The sequence below is a fragment of the Passer montanus genome, unplaced genomic scaffold (genome assembly GCF_014805655.1).
Source record: "Passer montanus isolate IOZ18808 unplaced genomic scaffold, ASM1480565v1 scaffold116, whole genome shotgun sequence".
NCBI classification, from domain to species: domain Eukaryota; kingdom Metazoa; phylum Chordata; class Aves; order Passeriformes; family Passeridae; genus Passer; species Passer montanus.
Genome location: NW_024358278.1, coordinates 128,540 through 149,672, shown reverse-complemented (window position 1 = coordinate 149,672; position 21,133 = coordinate 128,540). Strand labels below are relative to the sequence as shown.

Sequence of the window (21,133 nt, the reverse complement as noted above, 5' to 3'; positions counted from 1 at the left end):
CTGATGCCTCATTTAGGACAAGAATATTTACACGTACAAGCAATTCTATCATTTGCATCTCGTTTTTATTTAACCCCCCCAAAATTCCATACATATCACAAGCAATGTGCAGTTCTGGTTTTTCCCTGTACAGTATTTGTACAAAGGACCTGGGCACAGCACACAGTCGTGATTCAATCATCTAAATACAGCCTGGTTTACATTTCAAAGGCTCTCGCTCTGGCACTGCCTGTTTGCAGGTCTGGACTGCCATGCTCAACTACCCTCAGGGCCACATTCAAGAACAATCTATCAGATTTCTCAGAGAATTCCCAATAAAACTCACATATAATCCCTGAGCAGAAAATCCTTTGGGGTTTAGTTCCATCTCTCAGCTGTTCCAGGCAGAGGGAAGACAGGTTTTTGTCGCACATCGCAGCAGCAGCAGCAGCAGCAGCGATGGATATGGGCTTTTTTTTTTAATTCTTAATTTAAAAAAAGGAAAATAAAAACAAACCAGGTCTGATATAAATGTCTTGAAGTGGCATTCAAGCTTTTTTAAATCCAAGAAGACCGTCCTGATTCCCAAGTCCAGTGTTCTATTCATACGGATTTTGGTATCATGAAATCAACCAGGGTCTTCAGGAAAAAGTAAATCATCGTGACTAAACCTCTGCCTCCTTGTTCTTTGCACTTGCACCCCATTGTAGGAAGGTCTGCAGACCTTTTTTCCCATCCTGTATTAGAGAGAGGATGGATATTAGGGGCACACACATGCACAAACAGTCTTTCTGCTTCTTCAAAAAGATAAAAATGTTTGCAATAAAAATTACATAAGTAGTATTGTCTCAAACTTTCAAGAAAAAAGAAACTGGAGCTTGAATGTCCCTCAGAGATGTTGAATAAAACCTTCCCCCTGAGTTTGCACACACTAATAAAATACTGATTTTTTTTTGACCAAACAAGGTAGGTCTGAGAACAGCTCAGGAGGCTTTCACGGCTCATGGTGAGGAGGACAGAGCAAAGAAAGTTAAAGATGAAGTGTTAGTCCCCTGAACTATTGCCCTGATGTAGCCAAATTTTTTTGCAAAGAGACATAAGAGTTTCTTCTCTTTGTTTCGGAGTCTCTGAGTCACCCTGTAAGTCATAATCTGCACTAGTGCAGACCAATCTGACATGGGTAAGTAACATATCTGGCTCCTGTGCTCCAAGCCACATGTCCCCGACGTAAATGGAAGTCAGGAATACAGAAACAGCTGTGGAAGAAAGATGAGAGGAAAATCAGAACAGATATTCTATTTCCACACAGTATTACCAAATCAAGCTGCTAGGTACCTCCAGAACTATGTTTTAAAAGAGTTTGCTAACTCTCTTCCTAGCTGGAAAATCTGGAGTGGCTTTGCCCATGCAAAGCCAACGATCCTGCTCACAAGAAGGAACAAACCATTTTCCTGTCAAATAAAGCAGTTTGAAATCTGACCTGTCAGATGCTCTCACTGACCAGCAATAGGGATCAGCATCCAGGCCTGCATGGACTTGGGGGTTTTTTGCATGCTATTTTCCCTCTTGGAATTATATTCCTTCCATACCTTTTGTTCCATTTTAGTCCTTGAAAGGGAAGTTTCTTAGAGGGAGTGGGAGTGTTGTAGTGTCAGAAAACCTCCCAGTGTGACAACGCTCTGTGCAGCCCAATCCCCCAATCCCTGCCCCCATCCCACCAAAGACACTGCTTCTGCTTTTGGAAGCCATGAGCCTGGGTGGATATGGGAGAACCGATTTAATGGATTAAAAAAGCCATGCAATTTCCTAGTATCTCCCACCACTGCCTCATAACATGAGTGATAAGAAGAAGAAGAGTCACCTGTCTTGCCCACATCCTCTTCCACCGTTGCTGACAGGCACAGAGATTTCACAAGCTCGTGGAAGGTGCTGGACACGCCCTGCTCCTCCATGAGCTGGAGCATGACGGAACTGAGCGCACCGAGCTGCCTGGAGAGCCCAGCTGAGCTGCTGCTGGCCTGGCAGAGCCGGGTGTAAAGCTTGAAGAGGTTGTTCCTCAGTGCCTCGTCCCTGAGCATCTCCCGCACGGCCGCCGGCTGTGGTAGGACGCGGTCCCGCAGCCACCTCAGCACGGGGGACACGTCCTGCTCCCCAAGGGAGCTCTGCCCAGCCAGGGACCTCACCAGCCACTTAGTGACAACTTGAATGGATGCACAGGTGACAGGAACTGCCTCACCCCCAGGTGCACCGGCTCTGAGAGTCTCCCCTCCCTGTGTGGAGGGTGGTGCTGGGAAAACAGGGTCCCAGTGGGCAAGTATGGAATTCAGATGTTCTCTGCATTTCTCCAGCTCAGCCTCTTTCACATCTGCAGCAGTGTCGTCATCTTCCACCTCGATCCTCTTCCGAGTGTGACGAAACACATGAGATGAGCCTTGAGGTTTGTTTGTGTCTTTAATATTTTCTGTAAGACAACCACCACCAAAACAAACATCAGATACTCCAAAGGATTTTTCTGGTACAAAATTGTGCAAGTAAGGTGCTCTCCTGTGTTGATTCAGTCGTTACAATGGCAAGTACCAGCCTTGTTTAGCAGCCTCATGGAGCCTGCGCTGTTCAAAGGGGCTCTGGGAGCTCCCGGGGACTCCAGGCTGGAGCCCTGCTCCAAACTGGATCGCTCAGCCTGGAGACGAGAGAAGATCCTGAAGGCTGGAGCAACACAACCCACACATGCAGTAAGTTACAAGCATCACTCCAGAAACCCTCTTCAGGCCTTTCTGAGGAGTTTTAAAGGGTGAAAAAATTGTAGAAAAGCTAAAGCTTTTATAGAATCCCTTAAAAACATGATACTTTCTCAACTGATACAGAACATTTAAACAAACCTACAGAAGCTTTAATGTGCACCAAAAGCAGCTGCTGCTGCAGGAAACTAGCATTGTTTTAAGACCTCCCAGTCCCAAGTTACTTGCACTTTTTGTTCACAGAGACAACAAGAGAAGTCACACAAGTCCTGGCTTTTTTTCATTTCTTCAAAACTGGCGACAACAAGAGATGCCAACTATTAACATTCACTTGCTTTATTTATTTATTTTTTTTACTTACACATTGTTTTCAGATTCTCATCCACGCTCAGAATGACTCACACCATTGAGCACAAAGCCTCCAGGCACTGTTTTTTCTTTCAAGATTTCATTAAAAAAACCCTTTTTCAAAGCTTGACTCCAAGCCTGATTTACTACTAAGTTTCGTTGTAAAGCTCCGTCCCTTCATAAACTGTGTTTCTCCAAAGCTTCCAAATTGTGGTAAGGTTCAAAGTCACCACAAGGAAGATCTGAAAAACGCCTTTCCTTTTCCCTTCCTCCTCCCTCAAGGTACATCAGTCTGACAGAAGGTATCAGGACTACTTCCAGAGAAGTTTGTCTCATTAAACTGCTGGTCTGTAACAGCTACAACAAAATATGCCTTCCTTGAACTATTTCAGCACTTACTGAGCAATTCTTTGTTTTGGTACTTCTGAGCCAGGGCCTGCAGGTCCTCCTGCAGCTGCAGGTCCTTGCTGACAAGGCTCCACTTGTGCAGCAGCAGCAGCAGCTCCGTGCTGGAGAGGACGCTGTCGTTGACCGTGAAACGCCTCATCTCCCTAAAAGCCTCCACAACAACAGCACGGTATTCCAGCACAGAGCTGAGGGTGCCAAACAACTCAGTCAGCCTGGCCAGATCTACGTTAGTCCTGTCAAAAGAAAACACAAGTGCCATGCATGCTAATTCACCAGTACAGCTCTTAATCCCTACTGTCAGAATGGCCAGGAATTAAGGACGAAGGACTTGACAGCAACTGTGCATCACATTTCACTTTATTCCCCATGTATTGAAACACCTAAATTCTCCCGTCAAAGAAATCTCACCCAAATTCACTACTCAACACACAAACTGAAGGAGAAAAAAGCCATCCATCTAGCAGAGATAAAGAAATCCTCCTGGCCCTAATAAAGTTTGAACTGGACAGAGGATGAAATGCAAACCAACTAAAACAAAAAACAAAACAGAGCACTTACCGAATATGTTTGATTAACGTGACCAAAACACAGAGAAATTCATTTACAAGCTGAATAGGAAGAAGTTTCCTGTTCTCCTGGGATTGATTCTTCTTTTCTCTCTTGACTCCTGTATTTGTTAACCACAGAGTATGGACTAAGGAAGTAATTTTATTTATCACCTTGCTCTCCAGAAACCTGAAAGACAAAACAAAAACAAACCAAAACAATAAAAAACCAAACAAAATAAAACAAAAAAAAACCCAAAAAACCCCCAAACCAAAACCAACCAACCAACCAAACAAAAAAATGAGAAAAAAAGAAAACCCCATTGAAAGCAGATCCTCACCAGCAGCTGGTCCCAGGGGACCATATTCTAGGGCACTTTTGGGCACTCTTATGTATGCAGCAGAGATCTTTTTGTGAGGGAGAGGCAAGGGGTGGAGAAATATTCTAGACAGCTCAAATCCATTACTGTGCCACTTCCTGTGCAGCCGTTCCTGTGACAGGATGTGAACTGAGGGTGCTTGAAATTTAAAAGGTAGAGACACCAGCACAAAGTGCCGTTTCGCTTTTTCAGGTTTTCAAAGACACCATTTCCAAATCACAAATCCCCCCACCATCACCCCTCCTACCACAACCTCAAAGCATCTTAATTCTCTTTTCAAAAGCACAAGGGACACCTCAGAGTTCAGCAAGTTCCACCAGTACAGCCCTTGGGGCCCCTGTCTCCATGTCTGTCACCCTTTCTTTCATCCTCAGCCATATAATTCTTCTACTGTAGACAGGAAAATTGTTCCCATTTCTCCTGTACTTCTCTGGTTACCTTTTCTCCAAGCTGTGCAGGACCCATGTGAGGAGGCTGTGATCCTGTACCAGCTCATAGGCAGCTCTGGTGACACGGGCAGCACTCTGTAATATCTCCAGAATACGTCTCTGAAAGAGAACATGGAACTTATTCTTTTACAGTCAGGCTCTAATTATCTAACTTAAAATTAGCAATTTGGCTGGTATCTGATCAACTTCAAGGTAAAATGAACACCACCTGTTCTCAGCAACACCAGGGAAGGAAAGACATTCTCTCTTCAAAGCTTCATACCACAGGTGCTGCTCTGATAAGAAGTATTCAGGTAGCAAGACAATTTTATCTTTTATCTATTCAAGGTTTTAATACCTGAAATACTCAGAGTGGATGCTCCCAAACCTGAGAGCTCCTGGCATGTGAGTCTCCCTCCTGCTGAAGCACTGTTCAGGTAACAAATGCACTGGTTGGGGAATAGGGACCCCAAAAAAAGAAAAGGCCCTGACTGTAGGAGTAAAACCACGACACCCACATGAGGCTCCATGATGGCAGGAACCTGTTCCAGTTTCAGGGGATAAGGATGGGACTGATTCAGACACAAGCAAGTATTACCCCCTTCACGCATACACAAAACCAACAAGGAACAGATTTTCAAGAGGACAAAGGCAGAGTCAGCTGTTCCTTTCTGGTTTGCACTTGGGATTTTGAAGCCACGCAAACCTGTGTAGTTTGGGGTTTTTTGGAACTTCCTTTTTCAATTCTTACCTGGGAGCCCTCGTCACACAAAGGACTGTTGAAAAAGGAAAGAATGACCTGGAAAATCCTCTGGTAGTCATAAAGCTCATAGCAATGTTTGTCACGCAGCCCTTCCCCAAGAAATCTGAGGATCCACTCACGCTCTGTTTTGTACTGGAAGCCACGAAGAAAAATACCACCATCAGACATTTCCAAAGAATACCTGCTCATAACAGCACAAAAACCTGGTTCCTTCTGAGTGCCAGCTCAGGGCTTACTACTGCTTGTTCCGGACTTCTCATTTTCCATTCCTATCACATTTAATCACTAACATCCATTGGGAACAGTCAGCCTGCAGCCCAAACATGCAATGGAAATGGAATTTTAGAAGTTGCTGCTCCTAAATTACTTCAGTTGAACTCAATGTTACTAATCTAAACAAAAAGAGGAATTGCATCTAGCCGGGGCAGAACATTCTGTTTATTGTGCTCACAGAGCACACACAGCACAACTCATTGTGCGTTAGTATTGAGAAAACAACAAAAACCCCACAGAAATAACATTTTTTATTCCAATATGAAACATAAGAAATATGCCTCTAATTAACTACCTATGGGAAAATGAGATTTCATTGTATGTTCACAGCTGGTTTTAATACATTTCTGAAGAATTACTGGATACCTAAAGTGGGACTCTTACCTCAAAATCAAAACTGTAGAAAAGCTGAAAAAAGCCTGGTACCTTCCTCAGGTCCAAATACTGGTGTGACAGAAGAAATCTGTTCACCTTTATGTACATGTGATCCTCTGTGAAGAGAAAAAGCTGGCATTGTGGAGGAGGACAATGTTCCCAATCCACAACCATGGACGACAATACGTGGAAGCTGCAGTGAGTGTGCAGTGTTCCAAGCTGGGAGAACAGCCCAGCAACTGCAGAAGGCCTTTGCTCTGAGGCTCACTCGACTGCTGCCCACCCTCCCCTTCTCTTCCCCAGAACAAAAAGCTCAGTCAAGAGGGCACGAGCACAAAGCAGGTGAGGAGATCAACACTCCCCAAGGCTCTGTTCTTCACCCCAGCAGTGACACATGCAGCAAGTTCCAGTACCTGGCTTCAGGATCTGCTGTGCCACACGAGCAACATAGAGGGTCAGGGAGAAGGTGAATCTGAGGTTTGGCTGCCTGATTCCATTCTGCACAGCATCCAAGAGATACAGCAACTGCAAGAGCCCAGGGAGAGAAGCCTGAAGCACAGTCCAAATGAGCACAACAGGAGCACCAAGACATCAATCAGCTTCTGGGACATTTCATAGGCCATACTGGTCAAATATCAATTCCATCAGGATTTCTATTCCTACACACAAAATTCCCAAGAATTTCTAAAACATATTTTCCCCTTTCTCTGTCCACTGGTTATAACAGGAGGAAACACAGAGAAACAATGTGAGAGAGGATAAAATGCTTCTTTTAGCTGTCTCACCACATGCACGTAGGTGGATGAGCGAGGCAACATCTCTCTTACACACATCCATGACCTACAAGGTCTCCCCTGCCAAACTGGCAATGGCTTACCTGGCTCTTCTCTCGGAAGCGAGCCCCTTCCAGATGGGAGCGGAAGGAAGCCAGGACAAAATACGCAGCCGCTCTCATGTTGGGGTCGTAGCTGCTCAGGGCAGCCACTGTGAGACCCAGGGCATTGACTTCCACAAACTTGTGACATGCCACCACACACTCTGTGAGGGGATGGGGGAAGAGAAGCAGAAAGCACCTGGTGCGTTAGCACTGACACGTCCCAGCGTGTGTAACAGAACCATATCCCTGACGTTTCTGCTCTTGAGCACCCATTTCTGCCTGTCCCCCACAAACTATGACCCCAGTGCATGAAGGCTCCTCCAGCTGACAAAGGCTCCAGCAATTCACTCTGAACAGGAATTCTTTACCTGAGCTGTTCTCATTTACGTGAGACAGGGATGATCCTGCCCACCAGGCCATGCAAAATTAGGGGCAAATTCTGTAAAGACATCTTTGTATCTCATTGGTTCAGGGAAGCTGAGTACAAAGAACAACAAGAGGGGAAGTTCATCTCTCCAGAGCATTATAGGGCACCTGAAAGATCAGCATTAAAAAGTTTCTGTAACAGAAAGGATGGGAGAATAACACATAAATAGCCCATAATCCACAGCAGTTGTCCCTGTGCAGGCACAAGTGACTCTTGTGGTAAGGCATGCTCTGAGCCAAGTACTCAGCTGTACCCCTGAGCCCTTCTAAGAAAAACAAAATCCAGCAATGACCAGAAATCAGCCCAAGAGAAATCAGGAAACATGCCCTTCAATGTAGCATTTAGCTTTCACAGTAGTTTGCCATCAGGATTAGGAGTTTCTCCTTTAAGGGTCTGTGTTCTGTGTGTTTTGAAGCGTTGCTGCCATTTCCACTCACTAATGGCTAGAAATTACTTGGTGTGAACCTTCCACCTTATCTCCAGGAATGGAGCACAGTGGCACCTCAGTGGTATTTTACCAGCTACAAATGTACCATAAGTTTAGAAATAATATTCATGTATTTTCTTGTCATTCACACTGAAGGTCAAGAGGAAGTTTCTAGAAACAAATATTCCTATTTAAGAAGAGGCTGCAATCTTACTGCCAAGTACCTATATTGGGTCCACTGATTTCCTCTCCTATCACTGACCCCACAGACTAGTGTGTGTGTAAATATGTATATATATGTACACACATGTATATATGCATGTATGTATTTATGTGAAAAACTACATTTAAAAAATCACAGATTATTTCTGTCCCTGTACCAGCACCTGGCCTATTTCTCTCATCTTTTTCTCTACTACTAGAACTACTAAAACTCAGTTTTATGCCTGGCAGTTTCTTACTGCCATCTCTGTTGCTTATGGGCCAGGTAAAGCAGGGTCTCGACTTCCCCACCAGCCACTGCCATTTGTCCCAGGGCCACCACTCTGCCCTCCTTCAAGCTGATGTGCACTAACCATTCACACTGTGACAAAGTGCTACAGAATGAAATCCAAGGTTCTCACTTCAGCAGTCCACAAGAAGATTTATTTGGAAAACTTTCCTTCACTGAAAACATGCAGTGGTAATATTTTCCATCCTGCTGCCCCTGGAGAATGTGTTCAATAACTGACATAAAATAACAAGCTCTTATTAGAAAAGCACCCCAATTTAATTCTATGTCTGACACACAGCTTATTTAAAGGACCTTGAGAACCAGGATGGAAAAGTTTTCCATAAGATGCTTATCAGAGCTAAAGATAGATAGACTTTGCTATCTGCCCAGCCCCAGACTTACTTTTTCCTCAGCAAGCACTAAACACTGCAAGAAGTCCATGTTTATGTATTCTGATGGCACTGTGCAGCCAGGACAAAGAGCAAATAAATAAAGAACTGGGAATTCCAAGAGGAGCTGACATGGTTTAAAAGCACCATGGGACTGGGACTCATAAATCATTTGGGCCCTTTAAAAATTCCCCTCCTAAGACACAGACTCTCACTCTGTATGGAGAAGCTAAGAGGGCTATTTTCTCCTCTCCAGGTTCAGATTCAGAACAGCCACTGTCTTCACAGCTCCACAAGAACATGATGTACACAACTGCCTCCACCTTGGTGCTTCCCATATCAGCAGCCACCGAGTAGTTGCACTGCTGCGGGGGCTGCAACAGACACCAAATCCCTCCCTCCACAGGGTGAGTGCTGCTGGCAGGGTGCCCCTTCTCCAGCTATCAGCACCAGGTTCCAAAGACACCAGCTGTCCATGCTCTTCCTCCCTGTGCACCTCAAAGCCCCAGCATTAACTGGATTGTCTAAGATCTCTCCAACTGCAAAGTGCCAGATAGCTCAGGTACCTTTTCTCCTCAGAGGACTTAAAAGACAGTTCTTTTCCTGCTGCTGGGATTATACAGAGCAGTTCAAACCATAGCTAAGAACAGGCTAAGTACACCCAAACAGGTGCTGTACTTGCAGGGGTCTGGGTGAACAAAGGACTGAGTGTGATTTCACTGACAGACACTAACAGCCTGCCAATTGTTTCTAGTATTACTGCTGTGGAAAGACAAATCCAGCTGTAACTACACAGTGCTTAACCATAACCAACACAGGGAGAGAGCTGGTTAGGAAATCCCTCAGGCTTCTTGTCTTCCTTTGACCTCTGAGGGCTCTCTTCAGGGACAGTGTGTCCGTGGAGCACAGCAGGGATATGCATGTGCAAAGCCGATTCATGCCAGACAATAAACTTGCTGACAGTTCAGAGCACCAGCCGATTTGTGAAACACACTGGCCTCATGCCCATCTGTCTGGTAGAAAATTAGTTGGCTGAAATTTCCCTGTTCTGTAACAGGCCAGATCTCCAGCCAGTTCAGTCACAGCCCTCACAGTAGTTTGTTTCTTCCCTCTTGAGTCAGGCACAAATTCCTTGCAGTATTAGCTCTTGGATCAGGGATAACTGCACTCCAGGTGCAGCTCCTGCAGCAGAGCAACCTGACACTAAATACCAAAGAGAAACATGCACTTACCTGGTCTGGTCAGTTCACTGAAGAGCGGAAGTAGGAAACAAGGATCATAGAAGTCATCTAGGCTCTTCATTGTTTCATCTTTATATAGTGACTCTTGTATCCCCTGAAACCAAATCCAAATCAGTATTTGTAAGGAACAACACCAATTTCAGGCTTGGTTTCAAACTTCCACAACCACCTCATCCCACTATAAACCACTTGATACTACACCTGGTAAAATACAATGCAACACAGGGTGAGACATGCTTGCGTTTAAACCCGGCTTTCACTATGAGACTATATCCACAACTATTTACCCTGAGCAGCATCAACAGCTACAGAAGCAATCCAGAAAACTGTAAGAAAGGCTGGAGAGCCAGTGGATCCTTGGGCTGTCCAATCCTGGTCTCACATACATGACAACCTTTGCAATGCACTATCACCCCTGCCGACTAGATGTGGCCCGTATCTTGCGATTACTTTGAAAAGTGCTCCTGAAGAACTAATTCCTCCTATGAATCGAAATTACTCTCCTGATGGAAACAAACTGCCGTGTACTACATGGATGCAAGACATGAACGGCTCAAGGGTCTTCCTGCATATCCAAAGAAGGGTAACCATGGATAGGCTGAACTGAAAGCACCTGTGATGGCAGCAGCCGGCGATGCTGAGGGAACGACAGAATAGTCTTCATCATCTTCTCTCGATCCAGCAGACACAGAATCTCCTCCATGCTTGGCTGCTGCCACAAAGACTTCCCCAGACTCTTGCAAGTCTTGTGGTGCTCCACAGCAGCTGGACCCCACAGCAGGATCCTTAAACATTGTTAAAGGTAAACACATTAGGCAACAGAGCCAAAAGCAATTACAGAGGAGATCAATTAGTACCAAAATTTTGTCCTCACTTGTAGTTAGTACCCTGTGGGACTTGAAACTATAACTCGTTTCACTGGCAACACCTTTTCCATCCATCCCAAAGCTTTTCAAATTTAGTCTGAGGGTGTCTCACTCACTCTGCCCTCCCCTGTCCATCCAAGCCAGAATGTGCCCATTCAGAGGCACCTATGGATTTAAGCTGTAAGTGCAGCTAAGGATGACAGCAGCTGCATGAAGGGACAGGAATCCAGACCTGCCTCAGCTGCCTGAGCCAGTGCTCTTGCACTGCTGAAGCTATTTCTGCTCCTGCCTCCAAGACAGCAAAGTGCATGTGAGGAAGGCAGACCAAAACACAATTGTTGGCAACAGACTTTCCTGTGGACTGCTTGGGTATAGGAAAGGGAAAAGTTCATTAGTGACTTGTGGTTCAGCCTCCCATCTGTGAGAAGACCCCTACAGTGATTCCCAATTATGGAGAGTGAGTGACTCCAGAAATGAGAGTCATCTAACCTACAGACACACAGAAGTCTGGGCTACATAAGAGAATTACATTAAGAATAGGAAATGTGTAGTAAAAGTGTTTCCAAAAGCAACATTCATCTTTAGGTTTCACCTTTTTCACTGTCTCCTTCATTTGAAAATGAGATCCTGGAAAAATACCAGTTGTGAGACTACCTGTGTGTAGTTTGCCCAACAAAGTTAGGTGTTCAGCTTACCTGGAGTTTAAAAGACTTTGATTATTCTTCTCATACAACTGAAGCAACAGCAGCATCTTCTGATCTAAAACCCAAGATTGAACCCAAAGTTAGTGACGTGTGGACACAAGACCAAGATGCAGAAGGAAGTGCCTTTGCCAGGCTAACACTCACCTACAGTGCTCAGCGTGGCCCCATAGGCTCCCAGCAGCACTGGGAGGTGACTGCTCTCACACAGAGAGGGGCTGAGCTGCACAGCTGTCAGCAGAATGTCCACCAGCGCCTCTGGAACAAGCACAGCTTGAGCCCTGCAGCTCTCAGTCACAAATCAACACCCCAAGACCCAGTCCAAATGGATGCACACACAGCACTGGACATTTTACATCAGCATCTCTAAAGATACCACAGCCCATTTCCCCAATACACTGAAGGTTCATTTTGATGCATTTAATTCAAGGGAACATCTTAAAACAGTATTCCCAAGCTGAACACAGAAGCCACTTGGCCAGGTGAGGTCCCCAGTGTGGAACACTACTCTGCAGGAGCATTCCAACACACCCGCTCCCTGAAGAGGAGTGCTGTGCCCTGTCCTGCTCAGCTTCACTCCTTCCTCCCCAGGAGGGCATCTGGAATGAGCTCAGGAGTTGCACAGAGAAAGGCAGACATCCTAGCAACCTCCTCAAGGACTCCAGCACTGCAGTTTGTTTGTGAACCACAGGAACTCTGTCCTGTGGGGTACAAAAATTATCCACCTTTGCTCTGTAACTAACTGAGAAGCAGAAAGTGTAAGTGACTGGGTTCCTCAAAAACAAATGGGCTGTCTGTAGCACACTCAAGGCTCGACTCCAGATTTCTCTACTCCCAGTATCTACAAAGGCCTGGGCTTTGACCCTAGTTATGTGCAGGAATATAAAATGCATGCCAAAACTGAAGAGCTCCTGAAGTACCAGCCTGAGTGAGTGCACTTGTGACACCAAGCTTCTGGAATAGCAGCTGGCCTCAAAGAATCCATCCTGCTGATCTACAGAAACACACTCCATTGGTAGACAGTACAGTATACATACAGTAAGCAGCAAAATCTATTCCTTATTTTTAATTTCACTCAATTGGTGATTTCACAAGAGCTTTTTTCTCTTTTCAGGTGTTTTAAAACTTGAAAGCTTGTTTACATGTTGCTCATCAATAAACAAAAAATTGTTATCAACATGCTGCTCTGAAAACCTCCCCCTCTTCTCTTACACAGCTCCTTCAATCACTGAATCCCAAACCCCTGTACAGTGGACAAAAGCTGAGGTCTATGTAGATTAAATGTGGTTCAAAGTCAGGCAGGATTTTAGTTGCCAGTGAAGAAGAAACAAAGCCAATCCTATACATGAACTAGCATCCAATTTATATTCCTCTGGAAGGATATTCCTCATGAAAGGTGGCAGTATGAGATACATGCAATTTAAATTCCCATTTTTGATAAAACTTGCAAAATCAACTTTAAATCTCCTGTATCAACCTGTTTTAAAACAGGTTTAAACATCACAGGACCTATGTGCACCTTAGTGATCTTACACTAACTGCCTCACAGAAACCAAAATAATCAATCCAAGACTTCGACTGGGTTAAAAATACCAGAAAAACAAACAAACAAACAAAAACCCAAACCAAACTAAAAACCTAAACCCACCTTTCCAGTAGTTTTATAAACAGAAGTGTTTAAAACCAGCTAAAATCAGTGTAACAAGTGTATGCAAGCATTTGTATCCAATCTAAATGCCAATATTCTGGAACTGTTAGTAACTCTGCAAGTAGGTGGGTGTCTCACTGGATGGAGAGAATATAACGCAAGAAAGACAAGATCACCTGTATTAAGTATGGGAAGATGACTAAAAAATACCTCTTGTCTGGGTGTTCATGCCATCTTCTTCTCTTGACCTCAGGATGGCTGACAAAAATAGAGAGTGCTGTGTGACCATCATGTGAAGTTTGGAGAGCTTGACTAAGCTCTGACTAAGTGAGGAGTCTTTCTTGTACAGTAACTGGATGGCAACGTTCAGGACCTTCAGAAATGTTTCATCTCTGTAACGGTACCTTTGGGAGAAGGACCACAGAGAAGTCAGATTGTAATCAATCCCAAGGAAACCTGCTTGAGTTAACTAAGAGTTGTTTAAGAAATGAGAACTTGGCAAAGAAAATGAACTTAGTAAAACCAAATCAAATTTAAAACACTTACTTGAGTCCTGTCTTCACCAGGTTGCACCAGTCATCTGGGTCCACTTCTTCAACCACACACTGTGTGCAGCAAGTAAAAAGAGGTGCTGGTTTACATTTGGCACACGGAGCTTCTACAGCAATTTTTGTTCAAGGGACACATTAAGAACAAGCAAGCCAAACACTCATGTGGGATGATCACAGGATAAAGGGAAAAAAGCTCTTGGACACAACAATCCCAATTCCTGGTTCAAAGGAAACTGCAAGTGTTTTGTTGGTCTGGGAGCAGGGGCCTCAAAGAGGATTCTTACAAGAAAGCCATCATCAAGAACATAAAATTGCTTCATATAAAGGATTATCAGGACTCTGCAAAAGCTGTTAGAAGTCCATGGAAACCATAATCCATAAAACAGGATATCAAGCCCAATCTGTATTTTCAAAATCTACAACTGCCCAATCACACATTTGCATACAGTCCCACTGTGGCAAAGCAGATAAGAAGTCTCACCAGTAATTCCTCTAGCCTCAGCAGCATGGATCTCTCCACTTCTTGCTTGCTTTCATCTTTACTGCTGCTGTACATGGCAACTAACCCCTTTATGCAGGCTGACAAGAGATTTCTCCTCCAGGAATGCAGCTCCTCTGAGTTTTTAAGTACTGTGGATATGGCATCTGCCACGGCCCAACTGCAGAAAGATAGTTGTTGATTTCTTTATTAATATTTTAAGTTGGTTTTGTATATGTCAAAGATGTTTTGCTGCCAAAGTGCAAAGCAAAGGATTCTCTGAAGAGAGGATGCTGTCACTGCTCCCATTCCTATCACAGTGCTTCCCAGGACAAACAGCCCTGAGGGAGGCACACACACACTGCCCACCTTTCTTCATTCCCTGCTCTCTCCAGAGCAGCAGGAAGGCAGTCCATTAGGTTGTGCAGCCTTTTGCTTTCCAAATGTGGCAACAGCTTTGAAAGAATTTGCAGTTTCACAGAGGCCTCATGCGACGCCCCGGTGTCCTGAATCTCGGCACAGAGCTCCTTCCACAGGGCTTTCCTCAGGATAGGTGTGACAGCCGAGACAACTGTTGGGAGAGCAGAAGGCACAGGTTCCACCACCTGCAGGTGTTAAACAACAACACGCTAATCCCAAATCACTTTCTAATCCAGGCCCAAACTACTCAAGTTCTAGGAAATGATGCTACAGCAGCTGCTAGTCTGTGACAGAGAAATGCTACACAGAGGCTCACTTCTTTGCCCATCCTCTACTTCCCAGGGTGCTGACAAGGTCTTATCATTGCTTGACCTTGCAGGTAGAGCTATAGCCCCAGTTAGCTTGTTTCCTTTGCTATTTACATTTCTGGGCAATAAGAGAAATGAAATCAAAGTGATCCTGTTCTACCCAGTTGAACCCTAACTCATTGTTTTGCTGGTAGAGATTTAACACACTTTTCCATAGATGTAACGCTGCTGTGGGTTTGGAAGGTTCTGGACTGCCATCTTAGGCAGGCATAACTGTAGCCAGCCCACAGCTGGAGATTTGTTTTAGAAGAAATTTTTGGACTCTATAAAAGTGAAAGCTCAGGTTCTGCAAAAACCATCTGGCAGTGGCATTGCACACTCCAGACACTCTTCTATCTGTGCCTGAGCAAAAGGTTTTACCTCTTAAACCAAGAGAATCACAATGATAGATTTTCACATGCACTAAGCATTAAATAAGGGCTTCTAAAGAGAAATCTGGGCAGCAGTAAGAGCACTTGGATTCAGACTAACAGCCGACCCTCAGAAAAGCTCTTCACCTTTACTGCTGCAGAGGTACTTCCAAGTATCTCTTGTGATGAGTCCTTAGAAGTCAGACATCTAAGTTTTGTCACCTTTATCTATTGTGTAAAGATTCCATGACCTCAAGGCCAGCAGAATCTAAACAGGGAATTTGGCCTCCTGAATCACAAGCAGGGCTCAGCAGTGTCCTTACCTGTGGAAGGTCGGCTGAAACCATACTGGTCTCTGCATTGCAAATACACATTAATGAGTGGAAGAAAGCTCTCCATGTGTTTCCTGAGGTCCTTCCCAGTGGCACTCCTCAGACACCAGAGCTCAAACTGCAGCAGGTGAGTCCTGGAGTGCTGGATCAGCATGGCCACAATGGCCAGGGAGGTGTGTGAGCACTGGGCAAGGCAGTGAGCTTGAACCTCGACACCAACTGCAAGAGCAAGGACTGGCTCACTTTGGAGAGTCTGAAGGAAAACTTCCTCCAAATCTTTGCTGGCTGTTGCTGACATCAATATCCCCAAAGCTTTAATGTGCTCTGTGGACAGCAGAAATTCTCCTTGCTGGGGATGCCTTTGATAGCTGTCTGTAAGGAGCTTCACCAAAATTTGTCCATAGAAGTTTAACTGCTTCCCTTTTTTAGGGGATTTTTCAGATTTCTGATCAGTCAAGCTCATCTCAGGGAGTTGCAGCATGGTTAGAGTGATCTCCTTCAGCTGAGCTGCAGTCATGTACATGTGCAGCTCCTCCAGAGCCTGCAGCTGGTGAGACTTCCTGGGAATGACCTGGCTTCTGTCCTTCCCCACGGTCTGCAGCTCTTCCAGGACGCTTTTTGTGACAGCTTCGAAATACTTGGACAACACGTGTCTGTGATTTGTTGCGATGTCCTGCACCATGGGAGCACCTGTCTTCAGCAGCCGGAGCACCCCAGAACTGAGGTGAGCTGACAGGAGCTTCACAGTGACAGGGTTCAAACCCGGCTGAGGAATAGAGCGCAGTTCCAAGGCCAGGAACCAGCTCTCCAGCGTAGGATGTCTGAAAATCAAGGAGAGTGTATCCTCCAGTGTCTGTAACAGAGGTAACAGTATCAATGAATGGATAATCACAGTGCAGGGTAAAAAAATTCCTCATTCATCTGCCTATTTTCCACAGCTTGTAAATATTACAATTATAAATATTACAATAATACAATTATTGAACATGAAATTATCTACTAGCTGGCCAGAGGATAAAAAATATTCATTAATTACAAGCACATAAACATCATTCTCCCAACATTTATGCTGTTATACTGAACATTCTAAATATGTCTAAGCTCACCTCCAGAGGAAAACTGAATATTCTAGGGTTCATCAACACATTCTAATCTCCACAAATTCACAGAACAGATGAAAGAGGGGGAAAAATTCACTCCTCAAGTACATAATTTTCACAACATGGCTTTACACAGGGCTGAGGGAACACATATTTTTCTGCAAAGGTGATCTCTTTCAGGACCTCTCCTGACTGTGTTCCAGCTCAGGGGTGAGACTGTGGATGATGCAGCTGGGTCACATCTCCAGAGAGTAGCTTTTCAACTGCTGGACCACATTCTCTATGTTCCTAAATTCTCCTCCAAGACCTCAGCAGCACCTCTCTGTTCAGCAAAACAATTCCCTAGAGAACCCATCAAATCAAAGTTTATTAATAGGTGCCTCTGTATCAAGGGATTTGGTACCTTGTCATTTGAAGACACTTCTATCATCAAAGACTCCTCATCCATAAAGAGATCAGACTCAGCCTGATGCTCTTCCTGCTTCTGTTGCTGATCCAGCTTTATTTGATTGCCCCGGCACAACAAGATGCTCAGAATGTCCACATAGAGGTCAATGAGTTGAGGACCCACAGTTTTACCAACCTATGGAAATAAAGGCATATTGGAAGTCAAGAAAAGAGGAGAATGCGAGCGGAAGGGCAATTATCCAACATGAATAGGAGTTAACTAAGAACTACTTACATTACAACATCCTCTTGGGGAAGGAACCACTACCTCATATAGAAACCTGATTCTAAGAGAAGTCTCAGGTTGCCAAATAAATATTGACAGATTTTCATTTATACTGTGACATTTGGAGTTACACAGGCTAGTGAATTTTACTCTCTGGAAAGGCTGCTCAGGGAGATTCGAGAGCTGGATTAAAATCTTGAGTTATTTGCACTCACACCCATGAGTAAGGTAACCCATATAAAGTAAATCCATCACTCTTCAATAATCAGAAGAACTGACATTTGTTTACAAATTAGGTGCAGTTTTGCATGGCTCAGAGCCACGTAGAGAAAAAAGAGCTACAGAACTGGAACCTAAGTTTTAACAGACAAGTCATTTATGCCTTCTACCTTAAAATAAACCAAATATAACCACAATATTATTACAATATTGCTCTTACACTGCTGAAGTTCTCCACTGTGGATTTCAGGTATAGCAGCACGTGCTTTACTGCCAACAAAAGTTGGTCAGGTGGGAGCCAGGAAGCCAAGTCTCTTAATTTTGTCTGAACACCATCCTCCAGTAGAGTATTGCTTCCTCTCTCATAGGTTCTCTTTAGCAAAGTGGTAAATACAGAATCCAGTGCCACAGTAGGTTCTTCACTAACCTCCTTGTGGTTTTTAAACTGTTTAAAGTAAAAAAAAAAAAGCATAAGAGAAAACCAGTGATGAGTACAAAACAAACAGCCACCTTTGTTTCGAGATGAGCTCTGAGCTGAACTCGGGTGAAGCTCCAGGAGCACAAGTGTGCAGTCCTGCTAGAACAGAGCTGTCCAGCAGTGTCCCCAGAGGAATCTGTAGTGTTCACTGCTGAACTGAGAAAAACTCACCAAACCCAGCCCAGGGGGCCCGTAATCCTCCACTCACCCAGAGGGAACTCCAGGCACTGTAAACGGAGGCCACAGCACGCACCAGGCTCTGCTGTGCCTGGTGAGGAGCCTGTGTATGACCCCTGAGCCCTGGTATCACCTCCCAAACACCACAAAGACCTCTTGTGCCATCACAGAAAAGGCCTGGAGCAAATTTGTGTTCCAATGTGATCAACAAGAAATGCAGAATTAGCTCAATAAAAATGTTGTTTCTGATGGAAATGTAACCTCTACAAATTGTGAGGTTTTTATCAGAATACTGGCTCAAGAATTCAGTGACTTCAGGTATTTCGTACCACAGGCTCCTGGGATTGCTTGGGTATCCAGAGTTTATAGTATCGGTTAAACTGGTAGAGCTGAGGATATTTAGCAACTTTCAGGGACTTGAGATCTTTGTCATAGAGCTGGAACATCAAACAGAGAGCAAGGGGTTCTCTCTGAGAGTGCAGGAGGTCAGTGAAAACAGCAACAAGGTACTCCACGATGTGTGCTCCTAGAAAAGCAAAAATAAATGAAACTATTGACACGAGCACGGACACTGGGGCAACCCCCCTTACTTTGGGCCTTGGCAGCAGCCCACAGAGCATCACACAGAATACTATTGAATAAGATCAAAAAGTGTTTACAGTAACCTAGACAAGTGCTCCTGACCACTGAGGTACCTGAAAAATCCTCCACACATTCATTCTTGCTGAAGCAAATAATCCACCTTCGCTGTGTTGTGCTGAACATTCCTATATTTTAACAGGAAGCACCACCTCAGAGAAGAACTGATTTGTACTGGGGGGGCACACACCCCACTTAACGTGTACAAGTTAAATAGAATTTCCTTTCAGAACTGGGACTTTCAGTACGCCCCAGGTGCTACTTGACTGCCAAATACACACAGAGCACTTAGTGAGGTGCTGTGGCGTTGGCAAATCCTGCCCCAAGCCCACCTGATGCCCGGTGATTTTAACGCTTTCCTCAAGGAGGTGGTAGAACTTTCCAGTATTTGCCACCAGAGCTTAATTTCTGAAGTTTTCTTTGGAAAATGCATCCACATCCTACTTAACAATGCAGTCCTCTCTCCCTGATCTCGGGAAGAGCTGCCTACAGACATAGAAACCACTTTCCTCTCCTGATCTCCACGCTGTGTCCTTAAAACACTGTGTTACTGAAGCCAACTATTTCCAGACCAAGACCGTCCATGCAGGGACAGTGACTCTTCTGTTCAGGATCAGGGAAAAAGGGCAGAAGCACCTACAGAACTTCAATGCCTCTCTTGAGCACAAAACACCATGAATCTGCACCTCCTTCTGCTTGCAGGGAAGATAATAAAATTTCTCAAGGTAAAAAATTATAAATGGTAAAAAATTATTAAAAATGGATAAAAATGATGGTACTTCCACTCCTTCAGTAGAAATGTCACATAAAACAAAAAAAAATCTGTACCTGTTCCATGTTCAGACTGAAGCAACAGTACATTCCTGGCTTCTAATGCAGCAGGGACAACAGCACTGAAAGGAAATGTTTGGATAATCATGTCTTCATTTAAAGAGAACCCAATTTCTTCATCAAAGCCATCACTGCCCTCGATCAGAACATCCACCATATCCAGGACATCTAATAAGTGAAGGAAAAAATGTAAGGAGAGGATCCAGACTAACTGGAAAAACAACAGAGGTAGAATGCAACATTCCAGGAACACAAGGCATCTTTTTAGTTCCCCAAAAGAAAAAAAAAAAAGAAGAAAATAAAATAAAAGAAAAAAAGCCACATTTGTCAGGCGATAAAATGCTAAGTACAACACAAAAATCACAGCTGTACTTCACTGTGCCTTTCAATGCTGCTGTCCAGCACAGGGTGCCCAGAGAAGCTGTGGCTGCCCCTGGATGCCTGGAAGTGTCCAAAGTCAGGCTGGACAGGGCTCGGAGCATCCTGGGCTACTGAAAACTGTCCCTGCCCATGACAGGGGTTGGAAGTGGATAAGCTTTAAAAGGTGCCTTCCCATCCAAACCATTCTGGGATTCCAGGATTCTAGGAACAGCCCCAGGCAGAAGGACTAAATTTCCACTTTAGTTTGAAAATGCTGCTGCAAGAGGATGAAGAAAGATTTCAAATACTGTTAAAGTGGCACAACCTCATCAAAAATTACGTTTGGGGGTAAAGTGGCAACTTTGCAATTCTGACTTCCAATAGCAAGTACACATGGAGGGCTGAATCCTGGAGGTCCTTACATAGCAGGATTTCTATAGTTATCCACCCCCAGTTTGCTGATTAGGGCTAGAAAATGTAGCCCCAAGTCGTGGAATTCTGTTGTTGAGGGGTTACCACATACCATCAATGTGAGAGACAGGGATGCTGATGTTATCAGAGTCCTGTTTAAACATAGCAACCTGGAGCATGCTGGCTTCCTGAACCACGTCTGCTGCCTTGTCTGTGTAGGGATAGGGCTTTGTCACCAGCTTCAGCAGGATCTGTCAGCAAAGGTGGGGAGAAAAGTAAGTGGACCTGCTGTCAAGTGCAAGAGAACCATCTGTTGCTAAGAAAGACCATGTGCTAGAAGTGGTTGGAAGCGGGGCAGGTTTTAGGAGGACAAGTTCCATATTACTTCTGCAGGATTCCGTCTACGATTCCTGCTCTACAGGGGACACTGATGGAAAAGA

The 21,133-nt window shown here is 44.5% G+C and overlaps 1 protein-coding gene across 1 annotated transcript in view; it reads right to left on the bottom strand.

The window, feature by feature from the left end:
• Positions 1 to 43: 43 nt before the first annotated feature.
• URB1 (URB1 ribosome biogenesis homolog) overlaps positions 44 to 21,133 on the bottom strand; it is a 42,046-nt gene continuing 20,956 nt past the window's right edge. The window contains 23 exon segments of the mRNA XM_039696986.1: positions 44 to 1,235; positions 1,841 to 2,440; positions 3,465 to 3,706; positions 4,032 to 4,208; positions 4,837 to 4,946; positions 5,578 to 5,721; positions 6,247 to 6,353; positions 6,651 to 6,762; positions 7,115 to 7,275; positions 10,083 to 10,185; positions 10,705 to 10,876; positions 11,653 to 11,716; positions 11,806 to 11,916; positions 13,517 to 13,710; positions 13,853 to 13,911; positions 14,339 to 14,516; positions 14,705 to 14,906; positions 15,797 to 16,658; positions 17,309 to 17,488; positions 18,018 to 18,242; positions 18,782 to 18,978; positions 19,920 to 20,090; positions 20,806 to 20,944. Coding sequence (XP_039552920.1) covers positions 1,024 to 1,235; positions 1,841 to 2,440; positions 3,465 to 3,706; positions 4,032 to 4,208; positions 4,837 to 4,946; positions 5,578 to 5,721; positions 6,247 to 6,353; positions 6,651 to 6,762; positions 7,115 to 7,275; positions 10,083 to 10,185; positions 10,705 to 10,876; positions 11,653 to 11,716; positions 11,806 to 11,916; positions 13,517 to 13,710; positions 13,853 to 13,911; positions 14,339 to 14,516; positions 14,705 to 14,906; positions 15,797 to 16,658; positions 17,309 to 17,488; positions 18,018 to 18,242; positions 18,782 to 18,978; positions 19,920 to 20,090; positions 20,806 to 20,944 — 4,722 coding nt within the window. The 3' untranslated portion in view covers positions 44 to 1,023.